This window comes from Salvia splendens, chromosome 12 (assembly GCF_004379255.2).
Source record: "Salvia splendens isolate huo1 chromosome 12, SspV2, whole genome shotgun sequence".
Lineage (NCBI taxonomy): Eukaryota > Viridiplantae > Streptophyta > Magnoliopsida > Lamiales > Lamiaceae > Salvia > Salvia splendens.
The window spans coordinates 6,330,505-6,355,977 of record NC_056043.1 but is presented as its reverse complement, the minus strand read 5'-3'; the positions used below and the strand labels follow the sequence as shown (position 1 = coordinate 6,355,977).

Genomic DNA, 25,473 nt, shown 5'->3' with positions numbered 1-25,473 from the left:
GAAAGTTTAGACTCGTTTCAAGGAGCTCTTCATTCATCATTGAAAGTTTAGACTCGTTTCAATGAGTTCTTCAATTTTCTGTTGACGGTTTTAACTCGTGTCAATGAGCTCTTCAATTTTCTGTTGGCAGTTTTAACTCGTGTCAAGGAGCTTGTCTAAACAGTTTTTACTCATATTTAAGAGCTATCTTAGATAGTTTTTGCTCGTATCTAGGAGTCATCTTAGATAGTTTTAACTCATATCAAGGAGTCAACTTAGATAGTTTTAGCTCGTATCTAGGAGCCATCTTAGACAGTTTTGACTCTTGTCGGGGAGCTAATTCAGATAGTTTTGACTCTTGTCAAGGAGCTAATCTAGACAGTTTTTGCTCGTATCTAGGAGCCACTTCATTTTTTTTTCTGACTGGCAGTTTTTACTCGTGTCGAGGAGCTCATTCACTTTTCTAACTAACAGTTTTTACTCGTGTCGAGGAGCTCATTCACCTTTGGACTAAATTTAATTTGCAGCCCAAAACTTAATTTTGGAGGACCATTCCCTGCTCATTCCAGCTCAAACTATGAGCCCATATTTTCAATTTTTTTTCTTCTTGAGCCTAATAACCATTGGGCCCAATCCCTATTCTCGACTCCTTCTCGGTTATAATGTACTATATCCACCCTGGTCGGTCCCCAACTTTCCGGTGACAGTCTCTCCTCCTGTGACGGATTCTACTTGAAGCCGACACATGCAAGTAGTTTGGTCTCTCAAAAGAGATTTGAGTTTCCTTTTTCGATTTGCTTCTTTTCCTATCTCAGAGATTCTCAACTCAATTTGGTGAGGAATTGTTCGGTCAGACACACTCTCCTTGGCCGGGAAATTCGTCAACTTCTTTGCCTTGCGAGCTTCTCTCGCGCCATTCAATTGGAGATGAATCTTCCGGTAGGTTACTTCCTCACCCCCTCTACCGGATAATTATTCGACTGCTTGGCCTCCTTTCCTGAATTTTGTCTTCTTGGCGACAACCTGTTCAGCGACGCCAATTCCGACGAGTAATCGTCGAACTCTGTGGAGCCTCTCTGCTCCATAGGTCCTTTTTCTCCGGCTAATATTCTTTCTTGATTACACCTCAAGATTCTTTGCTGCTTACTTAATTGGCTATGGATGTAGGTTCAATAGCTCCCCATTCAATTCTACATCAGCCACAATGCGACTCTCGACCTTTCTTCTTCCTTGTTCCTTCGTCATTGACGGACGGACTCTCTTTTGTGCTTTTTTTTCTCAGCCTACATAGATTTGGAGAGAGATTGGTCGGTCGGATACTTATTCTCCCCCTCGGCCGGAGGACTCATCCGCTGTTTTCTTCTCTTGACATCGGCTGGGCTGCGGCGCTCTATCGGCGACGACCGACAAACTCTTTCCCTTTTGGCATCTCCATCTCGGAGACTCTTGATCTCTTGGTTGGGCTGCTACCTTCTCGATAGCCTCGACTCTTCTTTCGGTGGTACATACTGTCATGCTCTCTTCTCGGCATTCTTCTAGGCGCGATGAATCGTTTGGCAGTATTTGTCATCTCCCCCTCGCCGGACGATTCATCGAATTCTCTTCTTCTATTTTTTATGTTTGTAAGATTGTGAAAGATGGCTTGGTTGGGCTGCTACTCTGCGACCTTTTTGACAACATCGGTTCTTTTCTTTGTTCGAAGAAGAATTGTTCAGCTGTTTGCTTTCTCTCCCCTCGGCTGGATGATTCATTATCTCTATCTTTGGAGCCATCATCTCTTCTCTGGAATGCAATCATAATGAGTGGCAACACAAAAACAAGGGTCTTTCCAGACCCCGTGAAAGCAATCCCAATCATATCTCTCCCAAACAAAATAACCGGGAGGCCCGTGAAAGCAATCCCAATCATATAAGGGGGAAGGTTATCCACACTTATATAGGTGAGCTAGGATCGTTACCAAGTCGATGTGGGACAAGAATTATGAATTTTAACACGCCATCTCACGTGTGGGCCGGAATGACACATCGGACTTCCATCACGTGGGTAGGCAAGAGAAGAGATAAAGAGATATAATCCATCATCAACTTGGCCCACTCTGTTACCATATTAGAAATGGGCCACTCACCCCTTAAAAGGCCTCAACGAGATTCTGTTTCTCCATCTCTTCGTCGACTGCGAAGATGGTCCCCTGCGCTGCAAAATCTTCTACGCCTCAAGCGCGCGCCTCTTTGCCACAGGAACATACTCAACGTAATCATCTTCCTCTTCCATCATATCCTCCCCATGTGAGCCCATGCTTAAGAAGCTTGAGAGAGGTGGAACGGAGTAGAGGTCGGCAAGTAAGGGGGAAGGTTCTTGCTTAACTAGCTTACAGTGTTTCCGTGAGGAGAAGGCGGTTTTTTCAAGCTTCTTTTTTTTGTTGTGCTTTTATTTGTTCTTGAGATGATTTTTTTTTTGGTTTGAACAAACTAACGAAGGATCGTTAGCTGCTCTGATACCATGTTAGAAAATACAATGCGAAAAATAAAAGACTATTGCAGAAAGTAAAAGACGGGGAGAACTTCAAAGACTACATTGTGAATGACTTGAATTCTATTCTCTCCATGGTTACACAACTATATATAGACTCTAATTCTAGCTAAATATGGAAAATATATTCTAATTATACTAATATCTTTTTTATTTGATTTTCCATAATCTTCATTGATTTCCTTCTTTATTCTTGCCATATCTTCATCACTTGCCTTATTGTTCTCCAATTAATTAATTTCTTTATTCCAACACAATGAACAAACATATAGATTGACGTTTGATGATAATTAAGGCGTGTTTTAGTATGATAGCTGCCTGAAGACATTGAGTGGCATTTCGTCGGCCATTTGCAGAGCAACAAAGCGAAAGCGCTGCTCAGTATGGCAAATAGCTATGCATAAGTTCAATTATTGTTATTGAGAATATACATTTTTTTTCACAAATATACATACGTCTTGATAAGCACTTTAACATTTTTTTTCTCTTTTTGTGAGTACTCATCTAGAATTCTAATGGATGAGTACCTTCGCAATGCATCACACTTTATTGAACTGTAGAGCTGAGGTATGCAAAGCCCTTGAAATCTCGGAATCCCAGTGTGAGTTATCAATGGGCATGTCTGGTGACTTTGAGCAAGCGGTAAGTTCTGCATTCCACTTTTGATGAGTTGCATACTTATTAGTTTTATAATGACTATTTTTCATAATGTTTGTGGAACTACATTTTGTTTAGAGATCAAGTGGCTATATTGATATCATATAAGATAAATTTGTTATGTAGTTTAGGATAAACTTGCATGCCAGCTTCTACATCTTAAACAGGGCAATGTGTTGATACTTGCTATTCACCCCTCATTGACACATTTTAATTATTTTATCATAGTAAACTATAATACTATCATTTTTCCTAATAGACCAGGAATAATATGAAATCAATAACACGGTAAAACTGAAGCATCAAGAGTTAAGAGGAGAGCTCCATTATTGTATATATGTTCGTTTTTATCGCCTTTCTGTATATTAGAGGTGGGTCATTTAAGGGGCTACCGATAGGCAATTCACACGTTAAAGTATATCGTAGACTTGCTGATTTGGCAATCCAGCTTGCAACAGGGTTAGGGCTTAGGATCAATAATTTCTGGCTCAAAGAAAATCGAGCTCGAATTGGCCAAACTATATAGATCAACAAGCTGACGTGATTCACTCGATTGACATCCATGCTAAACTAAATAGTCTAGTTTTACAATTCTTCTTGGAGACACTGCTAATCATGCTGCATGTTGAAACTAAACATAGTTCTAGTCTTCTAGATAGAGCAGGTTATTATAAGACAAATGTTATGTGGATTACTGCTGCATTGGTCTATTAACTATCTTTGTCTGCTTGCAGATTGAAATGGGTAGTACTAGCGTGAGAATAGGAACAACCATATTTGGGCCAAGGGATTACTCAAAGAAGTAATCCCCTTGTTTCTTGGTACAATGCAAGCAAAAAGTTGCTCTCTTACTTGATTCACTCGTATTGATATTGATGTCTTCCCACCCAGATACTCATGTTCCTAATCATATCTATTTATGGATGAACAACTTATTGTAGATAATGCCATATATATATCACTGGTGTATTCATTTGTAGAAGAGAATATTTGATTCTTGGCTCCATTTCAATCGATAAAGGTTTTGCTTAAAGAATTAGACGAAGAAACCATTCTTTTTCAGATAGATGGCTCTGTGTATTTGTTGCTTTATGGAACATTGACCCCATAATTCTATATTTTCCCCATTTTTGTCTAAACACATGGTCACTTTATTATTTTAGTTAGAATATTATAGTATTTGATTGTTGACTAAAGTCTCATTTTGATCCTTAACATATTGTGATTTTTATTTTGGTCCAAAACATTATCTTTTGAATTATTCGGTCCCTCACATTTGAAATCGGATCACATTTAGTCTGAAATGGACGGAACTGTTAAAATGTAACGGTCAACGAATTTTAAATAGATTTTGACCGGATTAAGAGTTATAATTATGTTTTATTAATGTCTAATATCTAATTAACCTAAAACTAAAAAAAAATTAAAATATAAAATAATCTAACAAAAATCAAAATTAAAACATAAAATCAAAATAAAACATCATTCCAATCAAAATTAAAACATAAAATCAAAATAAAACATGAAATTAAAACATAAAATTAAAACATAAAATTAAAATAAAAAAAATCCAAACTATAATTCCTTTAGCCTTGAATTCCAATCGTCCATAACACTTCGAACCTCTTTCTTCACAAAATTCCAATCGATTAGGGTTATTTCTTCACTTAAATTCCAATCGACGCCTCTTTCTTCACAAAATTAAAACAAATCGGCTTCTTTCTTCAATCACGTCCATCTCCCCAATCTCTCACTTTGAACGCTTGGAACCCTAGATTTCGCCGGCGATTCAACCCAAGTTCTCGTCGGCGATTCCAATGTAGTTCGAGCCCTTACGCGATTGCGAAGTACATGGAGAACACACACAAATCTGTTCTGCCGGCCAATTTCAGGAAGATTCTAGGGCTCCAACTCAAAAATTCTGCTGCGAAGGGGAAATTAAACAAAATCAAGGCCTCGTACAAGTTATCCGATGCCGGAAAGAAGGCGGCGGCGACGAAGCCTGCTGCGAAGAAAGCTGGTGCACCTGCCACTAAAAATCGAAGGCGGCTGCTGCTGTGGGAACTAAGAGGAAGGCGGAGGTGGTGAGGAAGGTGGCGGCGAAGAAGCATGTGAAGAAGGCGGCGAGTCCGGTGAAGGCGAAGCAGCCTAAGAGCATAAAATCCCCTGCTGCTAAGAGGGCGAGGAGGGCTGCTGCTCTGTGAATGGATTAGGGGTAGTTTGTGAATTAGGTTTTGTAGATATTTGTTGGGATTCAAAGATATGGATGGTGTTTGGCAGATTTTGGTTTGTGGTTTGTATATTTTTGTTTTGAATGAATGTTTCTTTTATCTTCATGGAGTAACCTCTTTTTTTCCTTCTTTTTGAGCATCTTCATCTGTTTATGTAGTTGTTTCTTGCTATCTTTAATTTGCGTGTAAGTTTTAATCAAAAATCCCCACCAACCAGTGGAAAATCCCTTGTTAAATTATTTTATATTTTAAATTTTTTAGTTTTAGGTTAATTAGATATTAGACATTAATAAAATATAATTATAACTCTTAATCCGGTCAAAATCAATTTAAAATTTGTTGACCGTTACATTTTAATTGTTCTGCCCATTTCAGACTAAATCTGATCCGATTTCAAATGTGAGGGACCGAATAATTCAAAAGATAATGTTTTGGACCAAAATAAAAAAATCGCGATATGTTAAGGACCAAAATGAGACTTTAGTCTTGATTGTTTCTAACTTCTAAACATTATGAATTTGTTCATTTTTACTAAAATTTGATGGAGTCATTTAAATTTAACGGTGATTTTAGTTGAATCGGTAACTTAAGCTCTTTTAATTAAACCTTGGTCAAAATATTTTTGTCCTAAATATATGACCATTTATGAGTTTTTAAAAAGTTATTATTGCTAGCTTTAAGCCCTAAATACTTTGATCTACTTCATTGCCAAAAATTGACTGAGCCGTTTAAGTTTAACATTGTTAGGGTTTTATGACAATGTGATGACTCCAACACAAATTTCGACTGATGTTGCCGGCGAAGGCTGGCAAAACCTTGGGGTTTTTAAAGCCCATTGCCTAATCTTCAAAATTCGTACGACCATTAAATCACAAGTTGGTCGTGAATCTGGTGCGTGAATTCGCGCATATGATGACATTTCTTTTCAAAATTCATTACACTTCAACTAAATACTTAAATATTATTTTAAAAAATGTTTATAATTTTATTGATTTTTTAGATTATAATATTTCATTAATTCTGAGGAGAAACATCATTGCATGCATGAATTCAGGTTACACCACCAAAATTCTCAGTCATGGTTGGACATGTGAGACATTCCTAACCTAAGGTTTCGCTGCTCTTCATGGTCGACACGGCTCACGGTCAAAATTAAACGGCTCCATCAAATTTTGTATGAAGAATAGAATTTGTAATAAATGGAGAATATTATTTATGTCATCGTTTACTTATGAATCTTAACACTACAAATATATAAATTTTATTTTAGGTTTGAAAAACATGTAATTTTTCATAAAGTACCATTTCTTTTGCATATTCTTAGGATATCCACAATATCTACCTCTCGTCATACCTCTAGCCTCTACCACATCATTATCCCTCTCAAGTTTTGCGCCGATCACAACTCCTACAACCCAATCATACCTCTCCTCATACATTTACTCCAATAATTTTAATTAATTTCTCATTTTTATACTATCATCCACTTTACAAACTAAATAAAATCATAAATAATAAAATTATTTATAGTGATGGTATTATAGATTTTAAAAATTACAGATAAAAAAAATTAAAATTTCTAAAAATTACATTGAGTATACAATAAAACTACACAACTTATATTTCTAATTTTTTTAATTAAAATGAGATTTAAATAAATTATTTATAACAAAATTTTGAATTTAAATTTAAATAATCCTTGCAACGTGGAATGAGGTGCCACAAACATGAGTCCCTCTCCGTGCTATACCCCCATCCCCCTTCCCGTTACCCCCGCCTGGCGTCGCCCCCAACCGCTCCCCACAATTCCAATGGTGTCCCTCTCATATCACTTTATTGATGCCCTTATGGACTTATTTCTTGTTTATGAGTTGTAAACTCATCAGTTACAAGTGAATTTCGGATTTTTTTTTTCATAATCTTCAAAATTGATGTCTAAATATATATGAATGCTAATTATAGTGTGGTCTAAAAAATTTTACGATCTCAATTTACTAATTGAAATTTAAAATTTTGATTAATGATGATTTAAATGATTTCATTTTGATTCTTAACTCATCAGGTCATTTATTTTGATGTTACACCGTTCATTTTAGGTACCAACCACGCCATGCCCATATTTGGATGTCGTTTATTAAGTCACCTATTTTGGTGTCACATCATACGTTCTCGGTGTCATGCCATTTTTTGATTTGTCATTTTAGGTTGCTCACAAAAAATGTAGGTATTTGATCTTATCAGCATGACCTGGGTCCATCAATGCAAATGGGTTCGTTTGTATTCCACTGATAGCCATCCGTTAGAGGTCCCCAATCCGAACCGAACCGGACGAACCGGCCCGGAACCGTCACCCGGCGGTTCCGAACTGGAACCGGAACCGTCGGCGGCGGTTCGAACCGGCACCGGAACCGCCGGTTCGGCCGGGCCGGTTCCGGTTCCAATTTTTCGCTAACCGTAACCGGCGGTTCGAAACCGGCGGTTCCCGGTACAATTTCAGGCCTACTCCTAGCCTTTTCAGAAACCGGGCCCGCGGCCGCCGGATTTGACCGAAACCATGGGCGGAAACCGCCGGTTTCCACCGGCAAAACCGCCGGTTCCGGCGGCAAACGGGCGGTTCCCGCCGTTTTTTCCAAATTTTGAAAATTCAAACGGACGCCTAAACCGCCGGTTTCCGCCGAAAACCGGCGGTTCCGGCGGTAAACCGTCGGTTTCCGCCGTGTTTTTCAAATTTTAATTTTTTTAAAAAAATCACAATTTTCCCCTATAAATACCCCCCAATCCTCTTCATTTCTACTCACCCCATTCTTGTGTAACTGTGTTAATAAAAATTTCTCTCTCAATCTCAATTTCTCTATTCTCCATTTGATAAGTATCTTATTGGTGAAAAAAGTGGGTATCTTTGGGGCAGATGGTACTGGAACACAAATTTATATATGGAATCTGGATGAATGGGGATCAGATTATAGTTTAAAATGGGAAGCTGGGTTCACTGGCGGGAGTTCGTTTCATCAGGCCATCAGGGTGGTATATTCATCTGAGTCCGACGATGAAACGAACTCCCGCCAGTGAACCCAGCTTCCCATTTTAAACTATAATCTGATCCTCATTCATCCAGATTCCATATATAAATTTGTGTTTCAGTACCATCTGCCCCAAAGATACCCACTTTTTCACCAATAAGATACTTATCAAATGAGGAATATATTTTAATGATCTTCTAAGTCTTTTTTGTCAACACTTGTAAGTTGTAAATTTGTAATTGTTGTAACTTGTAATTGTTGTAACATGTGTTTAAATTTTTCGATTTGTAATTGTTGTAACTTGTAATTGTTGTAACTTGTATTTAAATTTTTCGATTTGTAATTGTTGTATCTTGTAATTGTTGTAAGTAACTTGTATTTAAATTTTTCGATTGTAATTGTTGTAATTTGTAATTTTAAAGTTGTAATTTGTAATGTTAAGTAATAAGTTGTAATTTGTAATTTTAAGTTGTAATTTGTAAATTTTAAGTTGTAATTTGTAATTTTAAAGTTGTTTGTAGTTTGCAATTTTAAAGTTGTAATTTGTAATTTTAAAGTTGTAATTTGTAAATTTTAAGTTGTAATTTGTAATTTTAAAGTTGTAATTTATCATTTTAAAGTTGTAATTTGTATCAATAAAATTGCATTTGAACATCGCTTTATTCTAATTTTATTTATGCAAATATATCTACATATTTTACTTGAATTACAAATTTAAAATGCAAAAAAAAAAAACGCCGAACCGGATGAATCGGCCCGGAACCGGGCAAACCTAGGCGGTTCCGCGGTTCACGTGAACCGGCGGTTCACGGTTCCAGAACCGGAACCACCGATCCTTGGCCGGTTCGGTTCCGGTTCCATTTTTTTTCAAACCGGAACCGGCGGTTCCGAACCGTGAACCGCCGGTTCCCGAACCGTGGTGACGTCTACCATCCGTTTTTAAAAAGCAACCAAATCTATGTGCGCCTCATCAATGAAATCTATATGCACTGATCCCTTGTTTTAATTGTTGGTTTCTGGGATTACAAGAGATAAAAGCTGGGCGTAATACAAACCCAAAGAAGGAATACAAAAGGAGAAACTGAACTAAAAATTACAACTGAAATTGAAACAGTAACCGTGAATAAGTTTAGCCGAGTCGAGGAGGCCTATTCCCGCAAGACGAGATACGCCCTGGTAGTGCTCTCGGTTTGGCGTGTCGTCCCCAAAGGTAAAACGACTACGTCTCTGGCGATGCAGCACCGCAATCAACAGAGCTCCGGCGAACTGGATGGAGGAGAGGGCAGAGCTTCGACAGAAAGATAATGCAGAGAGAGGGAGAGAGCTTATGCTTGTGTAATGTGTGTCTAATGCAGTGGAATGGCTAGCATATTTATAGGCCAAGCCACCATGCAGATTCGTAACCGCCGACGGTTACGAGCGTGTGGCAGGAGTGTGCCTTTCGCGTACGGAGCGTGTGCTTTTCTCACGTGGCAGCTCTGACTGTGCCACGCTTGACGACGTGTCAAGCCACTTGGATTGCTGACTCTGCTGTGTTATAAAAAGATTAAGTTTGGGCTAGGGACAAGTCCAAGCACCAATCCACCATGCAGGGTCAACCAAACCATGAAGGCTCATCATGGCAGATTCGTAACCGCCGACGGTTACGAGCGTGTGGCAGGAGTGTGCCTTTCGCGTGCGGAGCGTGTGCTTTTCTCACGTGGCAGCTCTGACTGTGCCACGCTTGACGACGTGTCAAGCCACTTGGATTGCTGACTCTGCGGTGTTATAAAAAGATTAAGTTTGGGCTAGGGACAAGCCTAAGCACCAATCCCAAATACCAAGATCCAAGTCCAAGTCCAAGTCCAAGTCCAAGATCAGACTCGGGACCGGGCCTGCGGCCCGCGACCACGAGCACGTGCACGAGCGGGCGGCGGCGGCGGCGGCGCGCGTGTGTGCCCGCGTGTGGGCTCTTTCACCCATCTTGGTCCACTATAATTATTAAGTAACATAAAGTCACTTAATTTAAACACATTAAAATATGTGTTACTTCTCCTATGTGGGATAATTAACACTAGTTAATTATTCCCTAAGCTCCAACTCCAAGCTTTAATTAAAAGCTAATTATGCCCAACTTTAATCCACAATTTCTCACTCACCGGAAATCGGATTTGAGAATGTGAATATACTACATTTATCTATGTAAAATGTAGATCGACGATATATCATTTAATTTCACAAAATTAAATGTCTCGTCACTTTTATTATTTGGTCAAAATCCATTGACCGGGCATATTTAATCCATGATTTTTATCACAACGATGAGCAAGTTGTAGGATCCGAGCATCTAACCGTTGCTCGTCTCATCTGCGCGGGAAGCTGCATAATCATTGCCCCGCGACTGAATTGTCTAGAGTTGGAAGAAAGTTGTATCAAAGATGAATGAAGGAGAGAAGTTCATCTTGTGTAATTATGAATCAATGATGGATTTCCATAAGATCTGCAGGGGTTATCTTTCCGCAGTTTCTTGCATCTAGGCGTTCAAACTGTTTGCATATCTGCAAAATGTCTGTCTCTTATACCTCTCCCATCTCCTTGAGCTTGTAAACTACAAATTTGGATTTACTGCAAGAAAACATGTGAAATGAAGCAAGGAAGACAACTTAGTTAGTTACCTTCCAAATTTATTCAGTTCTAGGAAGGTGAAATGCAAGCTTGATCAAGCAGATTGTACGTGACTACAAGAATACGTCGTGTTATAATTAACGAGTGTACGTGCACGTGCGTATTAAGGGTAAGCAAACTCATTCAGTTCTAGGAAGGTGAATACAGTCATGCACCATTGGTTTATAGCCATCTACAAATGCTTGACTGAACTTTCAATGGCTACAAGCATGAAGTTTTCGCGAATAAACAATAACATGAAGTCGCTTCAACAATCAAACTTACGCAATGAAGTCGCTTCAACAATCAAACTTACGCAGTTGAGACTTGAGAACTAGCTTCAACTTGATACTTTAAAAAACATTGTACTGTGATTTTGACAGAATGTGTGATAAAAAAAAACATAACTATTGCTTAAAGTATCTGAATATTTTCTCACACACTTGCTTACACACTAAACAAATATTTCAAAAGAAGAAACCTATTACCTATATATCTTCTCTAGGAAATTGATATTCTAAAGAAAAACCTATATCAGTCAATTAGAGGAAGGCTAAAGCATTATCCACAAAACTATAAATACTATAAAGCTACAATCATCAAGGCATCAATCATAAGTAATTCAAACGCCAAAGATAAACATTTAGCTAGTATAATATAGCTTCATTAGCACAAGCAAGAGAAGCACTCACGACACATAGCCTTTGTTATCAATATCTGCATCAATAAACTGCGCGAAAGTCATATCCTGCCTGAGCACCCACTGAGCCATCCTCCTCATGTGCTGCCTCTCAACCCTCAGCTCAGTCAAGTAGAGGAAGACTCTAGCAACAGCAAGAGTCGACACGAGCAACCAAACTGAAGCAAAAAGCCTCCCGGGCAAAGACTTAAACGCCTCATCTCCGACTCCAACGGTGGTAGCAGACAGATAGAATGAATCCAACAAATCAAGCCTTTCTACAAAATGCATCACAACAACCCCTACTCCAATGCAAAGAGCCACAACGCCTAATGCCAACGCCACTTTCATCTGTATCCTCACATCGATGATGTAAGAGGTAGGATCATGAACACCCCCACTCCTGATAGTCTTATCAAGCATGTAACTAACCATCCCACTTAGCAAAATATTGATGAAACCGAATCCCACAAGCACAAAAGCGAAGGAAAACAGCTTGGTCACAGCGCTATCAGGAGTAATATCACTATAACCAATTGTACACATAGTCAAAATGCAGAAATACAAAGCATCTACAACGGGGTGGGTCGTGAAGGAGTCCATATTCAAAGCGCATATAACCACACCAAAGCTCAAGTAAATGATCAAGAAAATCACTCCCTGCTTTATGATGGAGGGTGTGGCAAACTGCGGCGGAGGCTTCGGATGCGAGCAATGGTGAATTTCATTGATTGTGGACATAGCTGGTGCTGTTTTGGAGCGGTGAAGGTTGGTCGTTGAGGGTGTGTAATTGGGGTCAATCAGCCATGACTGTGGGCTTTCTGGGTCATGGGTCTGTAAAGGTATGGATGATGAGGTGATGGGCGGCGGAGAACTGCAGATTTCATTGTTTTCCGGCGGAGGGAGAGCTCTACCGGAGAGGAACGGGTCGTCCATGTCAATGTAAAATCAAGCGCACGCAGAAAAGGGATTTGCAGTGACTCGATGTTCAGCCGGTGTTGCTGTTAGTGCAAGTGGGAATTCGGCTTCAGTTGAGAATCTGTGTGTTGGATGGGACAATCATAAGACTCATTTTGGTTAATTCGGCTTCAGCCGGAGTATAACTGTAGTGAAGTAGATTATAATTTACTCCCTCCGTCCCCCAATTTGAGTCACTCTTTGACTCGGCACGAGTTTTAAGGAAAAGTTTGAATGTGTGGTGTAATAAATGGAGTTAGGTAGTGAAATGTGGGGCCCCTTTGACTTTTGGTGTAATGAAGGGTAATTTTGATGTCCAAAAATGGTAAGTGGGAAGAGTGACTCTTATTGGGGGACGGCCCAAAATGGAAAAGAGTGACCCAAATTGGGGGACGGAGGGAGTAGTTTGCGATTGTCCAATAACCAATACTCCAATATCATTAAAATTTTGATGAAAACGTATAACATACCAAAACGTGGAATCGTGACCTTTTCTATTTCACTATTTATGCATTTCTGTCACATTCGCACAGTCATTATGATTAACAGATTATTACGACATAGTTTACCTAAAATCATGAACTAAGCCACGTCTCTTAACTTTTTAAATCATCCATGTAATTTATTCTCTTCTCAATCCAAAGTGGTATAATCAAGGTCCGTAAGATATAGTAATTGACGAACTGAATCGAAATATTTCAAATTTAGTTTAGATTTTAAAAAATTTCGATTTGGATTTTTTTTTGTTCAAATGCCAAAATTTCGGTTTCATTTGTTTTTTTTTAAATCGAAAAATCAAAACGTATGAAAATATTTAATCTGTATAAATTTATAAAAATATTACTACTATTATATTTAAATACACATTTATCGACTAAATGACAAAAGTTTTAATCGGTAATTGGTAGTATAAGACAAAAATGGATAAAGCATGGTAAAAAATTTCCATAAGTAAGTAATAGAACTACTTTTAGTGAATGTACCAATACAGGAAAACAAAATTATTTTCCGTGAACAAATAAAATATGTAATAGAAATATTTTACATGAATAATATTTGTTTAAATATTTGTAACCTGATATGTGCTCCATTAATTAAAAAATTAAACTTTTGGATTTTCAATTTATTAGACAATACCTGGTTAAATTGATAATTAATAAATTAAATAGATATTACGAATTAATTTAAAATTTACTCGAAGTCTCTTTACAGTTTACACGTTCAATTTCTGTCTGATTATGAAATTTACCATGCTTATTACGTTTGCAGTGATCGGTAAATCCTGGCAGCGAATTAGGAAAGATCTTTTTTCCCCTTGAGCTACAAATCACTAAAAATTGCTTAATTACGGATAAATTGAGAAATCTCCACTGCCAGAAATATGTTGCCATTTTAATTTTCAGCCTTTGCTTTATCATCCCCATACGATGGCGACTCCGGCCGTGGAAGGCGTAGTTGGTCCGGCCGCCGCGCCGATGATGTAAGGGTGGTTGCAGTGAGCAAGACCAAACCTCTGGCCCTCATTGACCAACTTTACGCCGTCGGCCATAGATGTTTCGGCGATAACTATGTCCAGGAAATTATCGAAAAAGCCCCAATGTGTTAGAAAATACAATGCGGAAAATAAAAGACTATTGCAGAAAGTAAAAGACGGGGAGAACTTCAAAGACTACGTTGTGAATGACTTGAATTCTATTCTCTCCATGGTTACACAACTATATATAGACTCTAATTCTAGCTAAACATGGAAAATATATTCTAATTATACTAATATCCTTTTTATTTGATTTTCCATAATCTTCATTGATTTCCTTCTTTATTATTGTCATATCTTCATCACTTGCCTTATTGTTCTCCAATTAATTAATTTCCTTATTCCAACACTCCCCCTCAAGTTAAGTATCGAGTTTTTCGACACTTAACTTGCACGATCTTTAATTTGATAAATAGTTTATACTCGTATTTAAGAGTTCTTCAATTTCCATTGATAGTTTATGCTCGTATCATAGAGCTTCTTCAATTCATCATTGATTGTTTAGGCTCGTATCAAAGAGTTATTGAAAGTTTAGACTCGTTTCAATGAGCTCTTCATTCATCATTGAAAGTTTAGACTCGTTTCAATGAGTTCTTCAATTTTCTGTTGACGGTTTTAACTCGTGTCAATGAGCTCTTCAATTTTCTGTTGGCAGTTTTAACTCGTGTCAAGGAGCTTGTCTAAACAGTTTTTACTCATATTTAGGAGCTATCTTAGATAGTTTTTGCTCGTATCTAGGAGTCATCTTAGATAGTTTTAACTCATATCAAGGAGTCAACTTAGATAGTTTTAGCTCGTATCTAGGAGCCATCTTAGACAGTTTTGACTCTTGTCGGGGAGCTAATTCAGATAGTTTTGACTCTTGTCAAGGAGCTAATCTAGACAGTTTTTGCTCGTATCTAGGAGCCACTTCATTTTTTTTTCTGACTGGCAGTTTTTACTCATGTCGAGGAGCTCATTCACCTTTCTGACTAACAGTTTTTACTCGTGCCGAGGAGCTCATTCACCTTTGGACTAAATTTAATTTGCAGCCCAAAACTTAATTTTGGAGGACCATTCCCAGCCCATTCCAGCTCAAACTATGAGCCCATATTTTCAATTTTTTTTCTTCTTGAGCCTAATAACCATTGGGCCCAATCCCTATTCTCGACTCCTTCTCGGTTATAATGTACTATATCCACCATGGTCGGTCCCCAACTTTCCGGTGACAGTCTCTCCTCCTGTGACGGATTCTACTTGAAGCCGACACATGCAAGTAGTTTGGTCTCTCAAAAGAGATTTGAGTTTCCTTTTTCGATTTGCTTCTTTTCCTATCTCAGAGATTCTCAACTCAATTTGGTGAGGAATTGTTCGGTCAGACACACTCTCCTTGGCCGGGAAATTCGTCAACTTCTTTGCCTTGCGAGCTTCTCTCGCGCCATTCAATTGGAGATGAATCTTCCGGTAGATTACTTTCTCACCCCCTCTACCGGATAATTATTCGACTGCTTGGCCTCCTTTCCTGAATTTTGTCTTCTTGGCGACAACCTGTTCAACGACGCCAATTCCGACGAGTAATCGTCGAACTCTGTGGAGCCTCTCTGCTCCATAGGTCCTTTTTCTCCGGCTAATATTCTTTCTTGATTACACCTCAAGATTCTTTGCTGCTTACTTAATTGGCTATGGATGTAGGTTCAATAGCTCCCCATTCAATTCTGCCACAATGCGACTCTCGACCTTTCTTCTTCCTTGTTCCTTCTTCATTGACGGACGGACTCTCTTTTGTGCTGCGTTTTCTCAGCCTACATAGATTTGGAGAGAGATTGGTCGGTCGGATACTTATTCTCCCCCTCGGCCGGAGGACTCATCCGCTGTTTTCTTCTCTTGACATCGGCTGGGCTGTGGCGCTCTATCGGTGACGACCGACAAACTCTTTCCCTTTTGGCATCTCCATCTCGGAGACTCTTGATCTCTTGGTTGGGCTGCTACCTTCTCGATAGCCTCGACTCTTCTTTCGGTGGTACATACTGTCATGCTCTCTTCTCGGCATTCTTCTAGGCGCGATGAATCGTTTGGCAGTATTTGTCATCTCCCCCTCGCCGGACGATTCATCGAATTCTCTTCTTCTATTTTTTATGTTTGTAAGATTGTGAAAGATGGCTTGGTTGGGCTGCTACTCTGCGACCTTTTTGACAACATCGGTTCTTTTCTTTGTTCGAAGAAGAATTGTTCAACTGTTTGCTTTCTCTCCCCTCGGTTGGATGATTCATTATCTCCATCTTTGGAGCCATCATCTCTTCTCTGGAATGCAATCATAATGAGTGGCAACACAAAAACAAGGGTCTTTCCAGACCCCGTGAAAGCAATCCCAATCATATCTCTCCCAGACAAAATAACCGGGAGGCCCGTGAAAGCAATCCCAATCATATAAGGGGGAAGGTTATCCACACTTATATAGGTGAGCTAGGATCGTTACCAAGTCGATGTGGGACAAGAATTATGAATTTTAACACGCCATCTCACGTGTGGGCCGGAATGACACATCGGACTTCCATCACGTGGGTAGGCAAGAGAAGAGATAAAGAGATATAATCCATCATCAACTTGGCCCACTCTGTTACCATATTAGAAATGGGCCACTCACCCCTTAAAAGGCCTCAACGAGATTCTGTTTCTCCATCTCTTCGTCGACTGCGAAGACGTTCCCCTGCGCTGCAAAATCTTCTAAGCCTCAAGCGCGCGCCTCTTCGCCACAGGAACATACTCAACGTAATCATCTTCCTCTTCCATCATATCCTCCCCATGTGAGCCCATGCTTAAGAAGCTTGAGAGAGGTGGAACGGAGTAGAGGTCGGCAAGTAAGGGGGAAGGTTCTTGCTTAAATAGCTTACAGTGTTTCCGTGAGGAGAAGGCGGTTTTTTCAAGCTTCTTTTTTTTGTTGTGCTTTTATTTGTTCTTGAGATGATTTTTTTTTTTTGGTTTGAACGAACTAACGAAGGATCGTTAGCTGCTCTGATACCTTGTTAGAAAATACAATGCGGAAAATAAAAGACTATTGCAGAAAGTAAAAGACGGGGAGAACTTCAAAGACTACATTGTGAATGACTTGAATTCTATTCTCTCCATGGTTACACAACTATATATAGACTCTAATTCTAGCTAAATATGGAAAATATATTCTAATTATACTAATATCCTTTTTATTTGATTTTCCATAATCTTCATTGATTTCCTTCTTTATTCTTGCCATATCTTCATCACTTGCCTTATTGTTCTCCAATTAATTAATTTCTTTATTCCAACACAATGAACAAACATATAGATTGACGTTTGATGATAATTAAGGCGTGTTTTAGTATGATAGCTGCCTGAAGACATTGAGTGGCATTTCGTCGGCCATTTGCAGAGCAACAAAGCGAAAGCGCTGCTCAGTATGGCAAATAGCTATGCATAAGTTCAATTATTGTTATTGAGAATATACATTTTTTTTCACAAATATACATACGTCTTGATAAGCACTTTAACATTTTTTTTCTCTTTTTGTGAGTACTCATCTAGAATTCTAATGGATGAGTACCTTCGCAATGCATCACACTTTATTGAACTGTAGAGCTGAGGTATGCAAAGCCCTTGAAATCTCGGAATCCCAGTGTGAGTTATCAATGGGCATGTCTGGTGACTTTGAGCAAGCGGTAAGTTCTGCATTCCACTTTTGATGAGTTGCATACTTATTAGTTTTATAATGACTATTTTTCATAATGTTTGTGGAACTACATTTTGTTTAGAGATCAAGTGGCTATATTGATATCATATAAGATAAATTTGTTATGTAGTTTAGGATAAACTTGCATGCCAGCTTCTACATCTTAAACAGGGCAATGTGTTGATACTTGCTATTCACCCCTCATTGACACATTTTAATTATTTTATCATAGTAAACTATAATACTATCATTTTTCCTAATAGACCAGGAATAATATGAAATCAATAACACGGTAAAACTGAAGCATCAAGAGTTAAGAGGAGAGCTCCATTATTGTATATATGTTCGTTTTTATCGCCTTTCTGTATATTAGAGGTGGGTCATTTAAGGGGCTACCGATAGGCAATTCACACGTTAAAGTATATCGTAGACTTGCTGATTTGGCAATCCAGCTTGCAACAGGGTTAGGGCTTAGGATCAATAATTTCTGGCTCAAAGAAAATCGAGCTCGAATTGGCCAAACTATATAGATCAACAAGCTGACGTGATTCACTCGATTGACATCCATGCTAAACTAAATAGTCTAGTTTTACAATTCTTCTTGGAGACACTGCTAATCATGCTGCATGTTGAAACTAAACATAGTTCTAGTCTTCTAGATAGAGCAGGTTATTATAAGACAAATGTTATGTGGATTACTGCTGCATTGGTCTATTAACTATCTTTGTCTGCTTGCAGATTGAAATGGGTAGTACTAGCGTGAGAATAGGAACAACCATATTTGGGCCAAGGGATTACTCAAAGAAGTAATCCCCTTGTTTCTTGGTACAATGCAAGCAAAAAGTTGCTCTCTTACTTGATTCACTCGTATTGATATTGATGTCTTCCCACCCAGATACTCATGTTCCTAATCATATCTATTTATGGATGAACAACTTATTGTAGATAATGCCATATATATATCACTGGTGTATTCATTTGTAGAAGAGAATATTTGATTCTTGGCTCCATTTCAATCGATAAAGGTTTTGCTTAAAGAATTAGACGAAGAAACCATTCTTTTTCAGATAGATGGCTCTGTGTATTTGTTGCTTTTATGGAACATTGACCCCATAATTCTATATTTTCCCCATTTTTGTCTAAACACATGGTCACTTTATTATTTTAGTTAGAATATTATAGTATTTGATTGTTGACTAAAGTCTCATTTTGATCCTTAACATATTGTGATTTTTTATTTTGGTCCAAAACATTATCTTTTGAATTATTCGGTCCCTCACATTTGAAATCGGATCACATTTAGTCTGAAATGGACGGAACTGTTAAAATGTAACGGTCAACGAATTTTAAATAGATTTTGACCGGATTAAGAGTTATAATTATGTTTTATTAATGTCTAATATCTAATTAACCTAAAACTAAAAAAATTTAAAATATAAAATAATCTAACAAAAATCAAAATTAAAACATAAAATCAAAATAAAACATCATTCCAATCAAAATTAAAACATAAAATCAAAATAAAACATGAAATTAAAACATAAATTAAAACATAAAATTAAAATAAAAAAAATCCAAACTATAATTCCTTTAGCCTTGAATTCCAATCGTCCATAACACTTCGAACCTCTTTCTTCACAAAATTCCAATCGATTAGGGTTATTTCTTCACTTAAATTCCAATCGACGCCTCTTTCTTCACAAAATTAAAACAAATCGGCTTCTTTCTTCAATCACGTCCATCTCCCCAATCTCTCACTTTGAACGCTTGGAACCCTAGATTTCGCCGGCGATTCAACCCAAGTTCTCGTCGGCGATTCCAATGTAGTTCGAGCCCTTACGCGATTGCGAAGTACATGGAGAACACACACAAATCTGTTCTGTCGGCCAATTTCAGGAAGATTCTAGGGCTCCAACTCAAAAATTCTGCTGCGAAGGGGAAATTAAACAAAATCAAGGCCTCGTACAAGTTATCCGATGCCGGAAAGAAGGCGGCGGCGACGAAGCCTGCTGCGAAGAAAGCTGGTGCACCTGCCACTAAAAATCGAAGGCGGCTGCTGCTGTGGGAACTAAGAGGAAGGCGGAGGTGGTGAGGAAGGTGGCGGCGAAGAAGCATGTGAAGAAGGCGGCGAGTCCGGTGAAGGCGAAGCAGCCTAAGAGCATAAAATCCCCTGCTGCTAAGAGGGCGAGGAGGGCTGCTGCTCTGTGAATGGATTAGGGGTAGTTTGTGAATTAGGTTTTGTAGATATTTGTTGGGATTCAAAGATATGGATGGTGTTTGGCAGATTTTGGTTTGTGGTTTGTATATTTTTGTTTTGAATGAATGTTTCTTTTATCTTCATGGAGTAACCTCTTTTTTTCCTTCTTTTTGAGCATCTTCATCTGTTTATGTAGTTGTTTCTTGCTATCTTTAATTTGCGTGTAAGTTTTAATCAAAAATCCCCACCAACCAGTGGAAAATCCCTTGTTAAATTATTTTATATTTTAAATTTTTTAGTTTTAGGTTAATTAGATATTAGACATTAATAAAATATAATTATAACTCTTAATCCGGTCAAAATCAATTTAAAATTTGTTGACCGTTACATTTTAATTGTTCTGCCCATTTCAGACTAAATCTGATCCGATTTCAAATGTGAGGGACCGAATAATTCAAAAGATAATGTTTTGGACCAAAATAAAAAAATCGCGATATGTTAAGGACCAAAATGAGACTTTAGTCTTGATTGTTTCTAACTTCTAAACATTATGAATTTGTTCATTTTTACTAAAATTTGATGGAGTCATTTAAATTTAACGGTGATTTTAGTTGAATCGGTAACTTAAGCTCTTTTAATTAAACCTTGGTCAAAATATTTTTGTCCTAAATATATGACCATTTATGAGTTTTTAAAAAGTTATTATTGCTAGCTTTAAGCCCTAAATACTTTGATCTACTTCATTGCCAAAAATTGACTGAGCCGTTTAAGTTTAACATTGTTAGGGTTTTATGACAATGTGATGACTCCAACACAAATTTCGACTGATGTTGCCGGCGAAGGCTGGCAAAACCTTGGGGTTTTTAAAGCCCATTGCCTAATCTTCAAAATTCGTACGACCATTAAATCACAAGTTGGTCGTGAATCTGGTGCGTGAATTCGCGCATATGATGACATTTCTTTTCAAAATTCATTACACTTCAACTAAATACTTAAATATTATTTTAAAAAATGTTTATAATTTTATTGATTTTTTAGATTATAATATTTCATTAATTCTGAGGAGAAACATCATTGCATGCATGAATTCAGGTTACACCACCAAAATTCTCAGTCATGGTTGGACATGTGAGACATTCCTAACCTAAGGTTTCGCTGCTCTTCATGGTCGACACGGCTCACGGTCAAAATTAAACGGCTCCATCAAATTTTGTATGAAGAATAGAATTTGTAATAAATGGAGAATATTATTTATGTCATCGTTTACTTATGAATCTTAACACTACAAATATATAAATTTTATTTTAGGTTTGAAAAACATGTAATTTTTCATAAAGTACCATTTCTTTTGCATATTCTTAGGATATCCACAATATCTACCTCTCGTCATACCTCTAGCCTCTACCACATCATTATCCCTCTCAAGTTTTGCGCCGATCACAACTCCTACAACCCAATCATACCTCTCCTCATACATTTACTCCAATAATTTTAATTAATTTCTCATTTTTATACTATCATCCACTTTACAAACTAAATAAAATCATAAATAATAAAATTATTTATAGTGATGGTATTTATAGATTTTAAAAATTACAGATAAAAAAAATTAAAATTTCTAAAAATTACATTGAGTATACAATAAAACTACACAACTTATATTTCTAATTTTTTTAATTAAAATGAGATTTAAATAAATTATTTATAACAAAATTTTGAATTTAAATTTAAATAATCCTTGCAACGTGGAATGAGGTGCCACAACATGAGTCCCTCTCCGTGCTATACCCCCATCCCCCTTCCCGTTACCCCGCCTGGCGTCGCCCCCAACCGCTCCCCACAATTCCAATGGTGTCCCTCTCATATCACTTTATTGATGCCCTTATGGACTTATTTCTTGTTTATGAGTTGTAAACTCATCAGTTACAAGTGAATTTCGGATTTTTTTTTTCATAATCTTCAAAATTGATGTCTAAATATATATGAATGCTAATTATAGTGTGGTCTAAAAAATTTTACGATCTCAATTTACTAATTGAAATTTAAAATTTTGATTAATGATGATTTAAATGATTTCATTTTGATTCTTAACTCATCAGGTCATTTATTTTGATGTTACACCGTTCATTTTAGGTACCAACCACGCCATGCCCATATTTGGATGTCGTTTATTAAGTCACCTATTTTGGTGTCACATCATACGTTCTCGGTGTCATGCCATTTTTTGATTTGTCATTTTAGGTTGCTCACAAAAAATGTAGGTATTTGATCTTATCAGCATGACCTGGGTCCATCAATGCAAATGGGTTCGTTTGTATTCCACTGATAGCCATCCGTTAGAGGTCCCCAATCCGAACCGAACCGGACGAACCGGCCCGGAACCGTCACCGGCGGTTCCGAACTGGAACCGGAACCGTCGGCGGCGGTTCGAACCGGCACCGGAACCGCCGGTTCGGCCGGGCCGGTTCCGGTTCCAATTTTTCGCTAACCGTAACCGGCGGTTCGAAACCGGCGGTTCCCGGTACAATTTCAGGCCTACTCCTAGCCTTTTCAGAAACCGGGCCCGCGGCCGCCGGATTTGACCGAAACCATGGGCGGAAACCGCCGGTTTCCACCGACAAAACCGCCGGTTCCGGCGGCAAACGGGCGGTTCCCGCCGTTTTTTTCCAAATTTTGAAAATTCAAACGGACGCCTAAACCGCCGGTTTCCGCCGAAAACCGGCGGTTCCGGCGGTAAACCGTCGGTTTCCGCCGTGTTTTTCAAATTTTAATTTTTTTAAAAAAATCACAATTTTCCCCTATAAATACCCCCCAATCCTCTTCATTTCTACTCACCCCATTCTTGTGTAACTGTGTTAATAAAAATTTCTCTCTCAATCTCAATTTCTCTATTCTCCATTTGATAAGTATCTTATTGGTGAAAAAAGTGGGTATCTTTGGGGCAGATGGTACTGGAACACAAATTTATATATGGAATCTGGATGAATGGGGATCAGATTATAGTTTAAAATGGGAAGCTGGGTTCACTGGCGGGAGTTCGTTTCATCAGGCCATCAGGGTGGTATATTCATCTGAGTCCGACGATGAAACGAACTCCCGCCAGTGAACCCAGCTTCCCATTTTAAACTATAATCTGATCCTCATTCATCCAGATTCCATATATAAATTTGTGTTTCAGTACCATCTGCCCCAAAGATACCCACTTTTTCACCAATAAGATACTTATCAAATGAGGAATATATTTTAATGATCTTCTAAGTCTTTTTTGTCAACACTTGTAAGTTGTAAATTTGTAATTGTTGTAACTTGTAATTGTTGTAACATGTGTTTAAATTTTTCGATTTGTAATTGTTGTAACTTGTAATTGTTGTAACTTGTATTTAAATTTTTCGATTTGTAATTGTTGTATCTTGTAATTGTTGTAAGTAACTTGTATTTAAATTTTTCGATTTGTAATTGTTGTAATTTGTAATTTTAAAGTTGTAATTTGTAATGTTAAGTAATAAGTTGTAATTTGTAATTTTAAGTTGTAATTTGTAAATTTTAAGTTGTAATTTGTAATTTTAAAGTTGTTTGTAGTTTGCAATTTTAAAGTTGTAATTTGTAATTTTAAAGTTGTAATTTGTAAATTTTAAGTTGTAATTTGTAATTTTAAAGTTGTAATTTATCATTTTAAAGTTGTAATTTGTATCAATAAAATTGCATTTGAACATCGCTTTATTCTAATTTTATTTATGCAAATATATCTACATATTTTACTTGAATTACAAATTTAAAATGCAAAAAAAAAAAAACGCCGAACCGGATGAATCGGCCCGGAACCGGGCAAACCTAGGCGGTTCCGCGGTTCACGTGAACCGGCGGTTCACGGTTCCGGAACCGGAACCACCGATCCTTGGCCGGTTCGGTTCCGGTTCCATTTTTTTTCGAACCGGAACCGGCGGTTCCGAACCGTGAACCGCCGGTTCCCGAACCGTGGTGACGTCTACCATCCGTTTTTAAAAAGCAACCAAATCTATGTGCGCCTCATCAATGAAATCTATATGCACTGATCCCTTGTTTTAATTGTTGGTTTCTGGGATTACAAGAGATAAAAGCTGGGCGTAATACAAACCCAAAGAAGGAATACAAAAGGAGAAACTGAACTAAAAATTACAACTGAAATTGAAACAGTAACCGTGAATAAGTTTAGCCGAGTCGAGGAGGCCTATTCCCGCAAGACGAGATACGCCCTGGTAGTGCTCTCGGTTTGGCATGTCGTCCCCAAAGGTAAAACGACTACGTCTCTGGCGATGCAGCACCGCAATCAACAGAGCTCCGGCGAACTGGATGGAGGAGAGGGCAGAGCTTCGACAGAAAGATAATGCAGAGAGAGGGAGAGAGCTTATGCTTGTGTAATGTGTGTCTAATGCAGTGGAATGGCTAGCATATTTATAGGCCAAGCCACCATGCAGATTCGTAACCGCCGACGGTTACGAGCGTGTGGCAGGAGTGTGCCTTTCGCGTACGGAGCGTGTGCTTTTCTCACGTGGCAGCTCTGACTGTGCCACGCTTGACGACGTGTCAAGCCACTTGGATTGCTGACTCTGCTGTGTTATAAAAAGATTAAGTTTGGGCTAGGGACAAGTCCAAGCACCAATCCACCATGCAGGGTCAACCAAACCATGAAGGCTCATCATGGCAGATTCGTAACCGCCGACGGTTACGAGCGTGTGGCAGGAGTGTGCCTTTCGCGTGCGGAGCGTGTGCTTTTCTCACGTGGCAGCTCTGACTGTGCCACGCTTGACGACGTGTCAAGCCACTTGGATTGCTGACTCTGCGGTGTTATAAAAAGATTAAGTTTGGGCTAGGGACAAGCCTAAGCACCAATCCCAAATACCAAGATCCAAGTCCAAGTCCAAGTCCAAGTCCAAGATCAGACTCGGGACCGGGCCTGCGGCCCGCGACCACGAGCACGTGCACGAGCGGGCGGCGGCGGCGGCGGCGCGCGTGTGTGCCCGCGTGTGGGCTCTTTCACCCATCTTGGTCCACTATAATTATTAAGTAACATAAAGTCACTTAATTTAAACACATTAAAATATGTGTTACTTCTCCTATGTGGGATAATTAACACTAGTTAATTATTCCCTAAGCTCCAACTCCAAGCTTTAATTAAAAGCTAATTATGCCCAACTTTAATCCACAATTTCTCACTCACCGGAAATCGGATTTGAGAATGTGAATATACTACATTTATCTATGTAAAATGTAGATCGACGATATATCATTTAATTTCACAAAATTAAATGTCTCGTCACTTTTATTATTTGGTCAAAATCCATTGACCGGGCATATTTAATCCATGATTTTTACATTAATTTTGGGC

The 25,473-nt window shown here is 38.3% G+C and overlaps 2 protein-coding genes and 2 pseudogenes across 2 annotated transcripts; 3 read left to right on the top strand and 1 right to left on the bottom strand.

Moving 5' to 3' along the window:
• The first annotated feature begins 4,842 nt into the window (after nucleotides 1–4,842).
• LOC121757450 lies at nucleotides 4,843–5,527 on the top strand (annotated as a pseudogene).
• A 5,093-nt stretch (nucleotides 5,528–10,620) lies between these two features.
• Nucleotides 10,621–13,052, bottom strand: LOC121758218 (two-pore potassium channel 3-like). The gene is made up of 2 exons (XM_042153637.1): nucleotides 11,752–13,052; nucleotides 10,621–11,020 (listed from the first exon to the last, which is right to left on the bottom strand). The coding sequence occupies exons 1-2, from the start codon at nucleotides 12,672–12,674 to the stop codon at nucleotides 10,972–10,974; spliced, it is 972 nt and encodes a 323-aa protein (XP_042009571.1). The 5' UTR covers nucleotides 12,675–13,052; the 3' UTR covers nucleotides 10,621–10,971.
• An 893-nt stretch (nucleotides 13,053–13,945) lies between these two features.
• On the top strand, nucleotides 13,946–18,721 carry LOC121757449 (pyridoxal phosphate homeostasis protein-like). Its single transcript, XM_042152994.1, is given in 6 exon segments — nucleotides 13,946–13,970; nucleotides 14,099–14,296; nucleotides 17,565–17,639; nucleotides 17,683–17,713; nucleotides 17,783–17,900; nucleotides 18,650–18,721. Coding segments are annotated over 6 exon segments (519 nt in total).
• An 871-nt stretch (nucleotides 18,722–19,592) lies between these two features.
• On the top strand, nucleotides 19,593–20,277 carry LOC121757448 (annotated as a pseudogene).
• The last annotated feature ends 5,196 nt before the right edge of the window (nucleotides 20,278–25,473 follow it).

Bases quoted from the DNA above. Each gene is read 5' to 3' on its own strand.
- LOC121758218 (XM_042153637.1), bottom strand. From the start codon at position 12,674: ATGGACGACCCGTTCCTCTCCGGTAGAGCTCTCCCTCCGCCGGAAAAC. The intron at 11,021-11,751 runs GTGAGTGCTTCT...GTTTTCTTGCAG, and splicing joins GATAACAAAGGCTATGTGTC to TAAATCCAAATTTGTAGTTT.